General features: G+C 35.4%; 2 protein-coding genes across 3 annotated transcripts; one reads left to right on the top strand and one right to left on the bottom strand.

The window, feature by feature from the left end:
• The first annotated feature begins 1,638 nt into the window (after nt 1-1,638).
• On the top strand, nt 1,639-4,018 carry LOC111913199 (serine/threonine protein phosphatase 2A 57 kDa regulatory subunit B' beta isoform). Its single transcript, XM_023908919.3, has 3 exons — nt 1,639-1,850; nt 1,962-3,265; nt 3,346-4,018. The coding sequence occupies exons 2-3, from the start codon at nt 2,123-2,125 to the stop codon at nt 3,670-3,672; spliced, it is 1,470 nt and encodes a 489-aa protein (XP_023764687.1). The 5' UTR covers nt 1,639-1,850; nt 1,962-2,122; the 3' UTR covers nt 3,673-4,018.
• Nucleotides 3,736-6,212, bottom strand: LOC111913198 (probable pectate lyase 18). Of its 2 annotated transcripts, none has more exons than XM_042896967.2 (5): nt 6,066-6,212; nt 5,162-5,888; nt 4,900-5,088; nt 4,591-4,799; nt 3,736-4,503 (listed from the first exon to the last, which is right to left on the bottom strand). In XM_042896967.2, the coding sequence occupies exons 1-5, from the start codon at nt 6,188-6,190 to the stop codon at nt 4,074-4,076; spliced, it is 1,680 nt and encodes a 559-aa protein (XP_042752901.1). In that variant the 5' UTR covers nt 6,191-6,212; the 3' UTR covers nt 3,736-4,073. The 2 variants fall into 2 exon arrangements, with proteins under 2 accessions (XP_042752901.1, XP_023764686.1); XM_023908918.3 differs by having other exon boundaries at nt 3,736-4,506.
• Between the last annotated feature and the right edge of the window lie 452 nt (nt 6,213-6,664).

Raw genomic sequence — 6,664 nt, forward strand, 5'->3', positions numbered from 1 at the left:
ATGTTGATTAATTATGCCCAATTTTATGTTCTCATTTGTTTTATTTCTATTTGAAGTAATGAGCCGGGTTTTTTAGGCCCGATATTTTTTGGGAATGGTCTCAGTTTTTTTTTTTTGGCCCAGTCGTGCAGTCGTTTTCTATATCTTTTTTTGTTCGGTTCCGGGTTTTTTCGATTTGTTTTGATTTTTTTTTTTCGATTTTTGGATTTATGTTTCATTAACACCAAAATGATATATTAAGATTTATTAAAAATGATATACTTGAGTTTAGCAAAAGAAAAAAAGGAAAGAAATCAGACGATGTATGATTAAAAATTGTGTAATTACTACAAAAATGATATTTTTATAAACTTACTTTAGTTACCGGCCTTCTTTGAGCCCAATCTCGGACTGGTCTTCTTTCGGTTTCGGAACGATCCGTTTTTTTTTTTTGGACCGGTTTCGACCGGGTCTTTTTCAAAACCGGTCCTTTTACGGTTCGGTCTCATTTCGGAACGGTTCGGTCTCAATCTTTTTTCAGGTCCGGTTCAAAACCGGTTTTTTTATGCTGCTCTAAACAACGCACGTTGAACGTCGAACAGGGCCCCTCCTTAGCAGATTGCAGTAATTGCACCAAAAGCTATAATTTCATAAAACTGGGCTTCAGCCCATTGTAAAACAGCTATACAAAGTTACAAACTTTCAAAGCTTTTCCAAGCTTTCATATTGCGCAATTAAATCTCTAATTCCAATATCAATGAATTTTGAGTAGCACTATTACTAATGTGAGTAGGAAAAAGAAACATAAATTAAGCTTCTTTAAAATTCAAGAAAATAGCAAAAAAAAAATAAAAAATAAAAAATAAAATAAAATTAAAATTGCTAAGGAAACTGAAGGGTCTGTAGTTTTTCGTTCATTTAATTAGATTGATAAATAAGAATAAAATACTTTTTATCATAAATAAATTCCAGATTTCCAGTTTATATTAAACTATATTACCATACGACATTTATGCACCAGTTAAAAATAAATCATAAATTAAATTTTTGAGAATCATAAAAAATGATGACACAATATATGTAGAATGACAACATCATTTTCATGGATTAATGTTTCGAATTATCGTCAAGATTGACTTATTAACAAAGAATTAATCAATGTTTATATTTTTATAATAATATAAAATGTGTAAGGGTTTTCTTTAATTAAAAGCTTATGCTACAAGAATATACCTTATTATTTGATAAAAATAAAAAAAGAATATTATTTTAAATTAGTAATAAAGAGTTGTTAGCATTTATAAATAAACAATCATATCCATTAATTAAATCTCTTTATTTTATTCAAACTACTAAAAAAAGAGAGAGGGAATAGGATTGACAAGTGCATATTACATTTGGAAGCTATATATTATGGTTTTTTTTAATAAAATAACAAAGATTATAAATAAATAACATGTTGTTCAAAACAAATAAATAAATAACATGTTCTGCTTATTTAAAATTAAAAATTCGTTTTTATAAAATAGCTCATCCATTTAATTATTATTATTAACATAAAATTTTCAATATTTATTTTTGAAAAGTAAGAAAATCTATTTTACATGGGGGATTTTAATTTATTTTTATAAGTAAAAAATATGTTCGTTCAATTTTCTGTTAAAAGGAGAAAATTATAGTTGTCTCCCCCTCTCTTTCTCCCTTGCTACATCCCAATCCCTAATAATCTCCATACTTTGAATCGATAAATTCGTGTTAATCAATCCTTCCTATATCCTTACATCCAACTGAAAAACCTAATTCTGCAGATGCTTTCTATTTCTGGATCTCTCTCTTTTCGGATCTCTTATTCCTTCAATCTAATCAACAAGGTACAATCTTTCTCTTTTTGATATTCGGTTTCTCTTCTTTTAACTGATTCTTATTCCAAACTGGATAATTCCTTAACTTATACTCCTTTTTCTTTTCCTAAATCGTGTAAGGGTTTCAATTGGTTGATCGATTGCTACAACGAGCCTGTATAGATTATTCCATATACATATGGGTGTAGATGCATAAACCGTGATGAAGTAGAAGTTTACACAGGGAATACGATTGAAAGAGAGTTTGATTCTTCGGATTAGGCTGTGGGAAATCGGTAAGTATGTTTAAGATCATTAAAGGGATGAAAAAGGGTTCCAAACCCGAAGTGATTGAACCACCTCCAGGACCTAATGCTCCATCTGATGTGACTGTAAACCATGCTTCACGTTCGGCCATACCCCCTGCTCAGCTCACCAACACCAAGTCACAGGCTATCAGTCGAAACCCTGCACCTCAGACTGGTGTGATCGAGGTAACACCTTTGTTGAAAGACGTCCCAATATCTGAACGACATGTGTTATTTATCAGAAAGGTGAATATGTGTTCTGCTTCTTTTGATTTCTCTGATCCATTGAAGAAAGTTAAAGAGAAAGAGATCAAAAGGCAAAACCTACAAGAACTTGTTGAGTTAGTCCAGTCAGGTTCAAGTAAGATGAACGAGATCATGCAGGAGGAGATGATTAACATGATTTCAGTGAATATCTTTCGTGCTTTACCTCCTCAAGCATTTGAAAACACCGGAGCCATTGATGGTGACCCTGAAGAAGATGATATGTACTTAGAACCTTCATGGTCTCACCTGCAACTTGTCTATGAGTTGCTTTTAAGATACGTGGTGTCACCCGATACAGATACTAAAGTAGCTAAACGATTTATCGATCATTCATTTGTTTTAAACTTGCTTGATATGTTTGATTCAGAAGATCCAAGGGAAAGAGAGTATTTAAAGACCATACTCCATCGTGTATATGGCAAATTCATGATTCATCGCCCTTTTATAAGAAAGGCAATAAATAATATCTTTTATAGGTTTATATTTGAAACAGAAAGGCATCCTGGACTTGGTGAATTATTGGAGATTCTTGGAAGTATAATAAATGGATTTGCTGTTCCAATGAAAGAAGAGCATAAGTTGTTCCTTGTGAGGGCACTTATTCCACTTCATAAAGCCAAATTCATTAATTACTATCATCAACAGTTATCTTACTGTATAATTCAGTTTGTTGAAAAAGATTATAAATTGGCTGATGTTGTGATTAGAGGGTTACTGAAATACTGGCCTGTTATTAACTGTGGTAAAGAGATTCTGTTTCTTGGTGAATTGGAAGAAATTCTTGATGCAACACAACCTGCAGAGTTTCAACAATGCATGATTCCTCTTTTTAGACAAATTGGACGCTGCATTAATAGCCCTAATTTTCAGGTTTGTTATTACTTATTTATTACTCATAATAATAATCTTTTTATATCAAAAAAGTTTGTTGATTTCAAGATGACTTGTAGGTTGCAGAAAGGGTGCTTTTCTTGTGGAACAATGAACATATAGTGGACTTGATTGCACAGAATCGAGACATCATTTTACCTATCCTCTTTGAACCCTTGGAGAAGAACATCAAAGGTCACTGGAACACTGCTATCAATGGATTAACTGGAAATGTAAGAAAAATGTTCATTGAAATGGATTCAGACCTTTTTGAAGAATGCAGTAATCAGTTCTTGGAAAAAGAAGCCATGGCCAATAAAATGCTTGAGAAACGTGAGTTGACTTGGAAGAAACTTGAAGCAATTGCATCAGAAGGTGGAGGTGATGATATGGTTATGGTTAATTAAATTACATTTTTTTTTTTCGTTTTTACCCTTTCTCCCACCTGGAGTTCTTGCTACTTTCTAACATCCAAAAGGGCAGAGGTATGAGTCATTTTCTCCTACAGCCTGACAGAGCACAACGGTTTGCTCTATTTTTTTTTTTCTTTTTTCCATGTTTGCCCTTTTAGAGTAATTGCTATTTTTGTTGAAATAGAGTTATTGGGTTGATAATAAGTAAAGGTGGTCATGATGTTAACATCATCATAGAGATGTTTTCAAATTCTATAACTTTCTCTTATTGTGGTCAAATGAACCACATGTCATATTTTTTTTTTGTGAATACAAATTCCTATCAATGGTTATACAGTTATATCTCAATTATCTACACATAATTTGCCATATTCTTTAATACTCACTAGTGAAAATTAACAATACACTGGAGTCATTGTCATGAACAGTGATAATACAACTAGTGAAGACAAAAAAATGGTGGTTGGTATTGATGAGCGTGCTCCACCTGAAATCCTTCTGCTGCCGGGACCACCACAAAAAGGTATCATCCCGGGACCACTACCTTGTAGCACGCCAACAGGTGGTGGTGATCCTGGTATAAACCCATACCCAACTCCTGGGTTTATACCAGGATCACCACCCCCACTACCACCTCCTTGTATGTTGCCGGGAACACAACCGGCACCATAAGGTGGTAGGATTCCCGGAGAAAATCCGGCACCATAAGGTGGTAGGGTTCCAGGCGGTGGGTTCTCGCCGCTTGGTTGACCAACAACAGGTGGAGTGATCACCGGACGATCACCGCCATGTGGTGTGATCCCACTCGGAGGAACTTCACCTACACTACTGCAAAACAAATAGTAACATATCAAATAAGAAAAAGAAAATGATAAAGTAAATAAATTTGACACGTAAATTTAAAACATATACCTCGGGGCGCCTACAAGAACACCAGCATGCCTAGTTAGTTGGTTTATAAGGTAGGCCGACATTGGTGGAACACTCGAGGCTTTGGCATACTGAACCTCGAGCCCTGCACCCGAAGGAACAAAAAATGCACCATTTACCATCAAATCCCCTTCCGACCTCCAATTCCACCCCTTCCATTCGTCACCTTTCGCATTCATTCGCTTTGTCACCTGTTAAATAAAGTTGCACGCAAACAAGGTCTAAAAAACAAAAACAGACTGGTCCGTTGTATACTGTACTAAATAGTACATACACAAAGCAATTATGTACCTCTCTGCGATCATTAGCCATAGCAACAAAGCGATTGCCCTGACTGTTAATGGTGGGAGCAGCGCTCCCACCAATGGCATACAATTTCCATTCGGTATAATCGTTGTTCACAACATGGAAATACCCATGTCGGCATCTTGGCATTCTCTCCACTAGCCCTTCTCCGAAATGATTGAATGCAACTGTCACCTATTATTCATGCAGTTACTATATATATAAGTCTTGTTATGTTTATAGAATATAAAATATGATAACAACTTACTTGCATTCCAGCATCGGCTAGATAATCATCTGAGTGACCTAACAACATGACTTTATCATGATCTGTAAAATAGTTGTTTGTTATAGTCACGGCGGTGGACCCCTCTGTGACATCAACTAATCCGTCTGTACACCTGGCAAAAGAACAATGGTCAATCCACAAATTCCTCACCCCCTTGATCGTCAATCCATCACCGTCCGTTTTCCCACGGCCCACAACATCCGATGGACTCACCCGTATCTTAGCATTCCCGGAGGGCTCACAGTCGTGAACATAAATCCCATGAATGATAATATTCCCGACATTCTCAATCACAATACACCCTTTCCCGGTAATGTGGACAATGGCCCCACGTCCATCGATGGTCTTTGAACTACTGACAATGAGCTCGGTTTGAAGATTTATGTGCATGTCTTTTGCAAATGTGATCCAAAGAGGCTCGGTTTGTATGACCGCATGTCGGAGTGTCCCCGGAGGTGGGTTTTCAGGGTCATCGGAAGAATCGGTGACAATGTAAAAGCGGCCTCCTTTGCCGCCCATTGCTCCTTGACCAAATCCGATAGCACAGTCGGCGAGATGCTGGCGATTGTTGACCCAGTTTGGGTCACATCGCCAGCAGTCGTCGACTGGGTTGCCAGTTTGGCAAAGAGTTTGATCTTTTGATTGAGTGAATAATGGGTTTGTATCGAGCAATCTTCTTCTTGAGGTTATTGAAGCGTTTAGTTTTCTGTACAAGGTTCAAGAAACATAACAAAAAAAAAAAGTTTTAACTTTTTTGTGAAATATATAAAATAAAGAAAGAAACCCAGATTATATAATATGACATTAAGCAAAACCCAGATGGGAATTTTCTTGAATCCTACATTTAGATGGGTTATGTTATGGTGGAGCTTGCTGAGCATACCTTTGAAGTTGCAGAACAATGGCTTCTGGGTCAGGGTGTTGATGAGGGAGGTGTGCCCATGTTTTAATGAAAGTTGAAGTTAGAAAAGTTAAAAGCAAGTAGATGAAGAGATTAGTAGGAGCCATTTCTTGATGAAGATATGCTCCTCCTTTTGAAATTTCGTATGATAATAAGGGTACCAAGGCATCTTGTCTTGTTTATATAACTATGAGAAAATCAAATATTTTAATTGAATTATTCGGGAGATTTTTGATCATTAATTGAATTACAAGTAAAGAAAAAGATTTCGGTGTTAATTAAGTGATAATTTTCTCTCCCATGCATATCTCCTTCAAATGTATTAACATTCTTATCTTGTTAATAAATTATCCTTCGTATATGGAGTGGGACGAAAATTATGACAAATGGGAACAGAATCGAGGTAAATCGATTTTACATTTTGGTAATAATTTAGCGTATAACGTATCCTTGAAATGTACCTTAGTTTCCATATAAATGCACATACACACATATATACATATAATATACACATATCTTTAAGCAATATAAAATATATACATTTCGAATGCAATCATGATTTGTATCTTTACCAACTTTGA

The sequence above is a fragment of the Lactuca sativa genome, chromosome 8 (genome assembly GCF_002870075.4).
Source record: "Lactuca sativa cultivar Salinas chromosome 8, Lsat_Salinas_v11, whole genome shotgun sequence".
Classification (NCBI taxonomy): domain Eukaryota; kingdom Viridiplantae; phylum Streptophyta; class Magnoliopsida; order Asterales; family Asteraceae; genus Lactuca; species Lactuca sativa.

Bases quoted from the DNA above. Each gene is read 5' to 3' on its own strand.
- LOC111913199 (XM_023908919.3), top strand. From the start codon at position 2,123: ATGTTTAAGATCATTAAAGGGATGAAAAAGGGTTCCAAACCCGAAGTG. The intron at 3,266-3,345 runs GTTTGTTATTAC...GATGACTTGTAG, and splicing joins TTAATAGCCCTAATTTTCAG to GTTGCAGAAAGGGTGCTTTT.
- LOC111913198 (XM_023908918.3), bottom strand. From the start codon at position 6,190: ATGGCTCCTACTAATCTCTTCATCTACTTGCTTTTAACTTTTCTAACT. The intron at 5,889-6,065 runs GTATGCTCAGCA...AACCTTGTACAG, and splicing joins ATTGTTCTGCAACTTCAAAG to AAAACTAAACGCTTCAATAA. The intron at 5,089-5,161 runs GTAAGTTGTTAT...CATGAATAATAG, and splicing joins TAGCCGATGCTGGAATGCAA to GTGACAGTTGCATTCAATCA.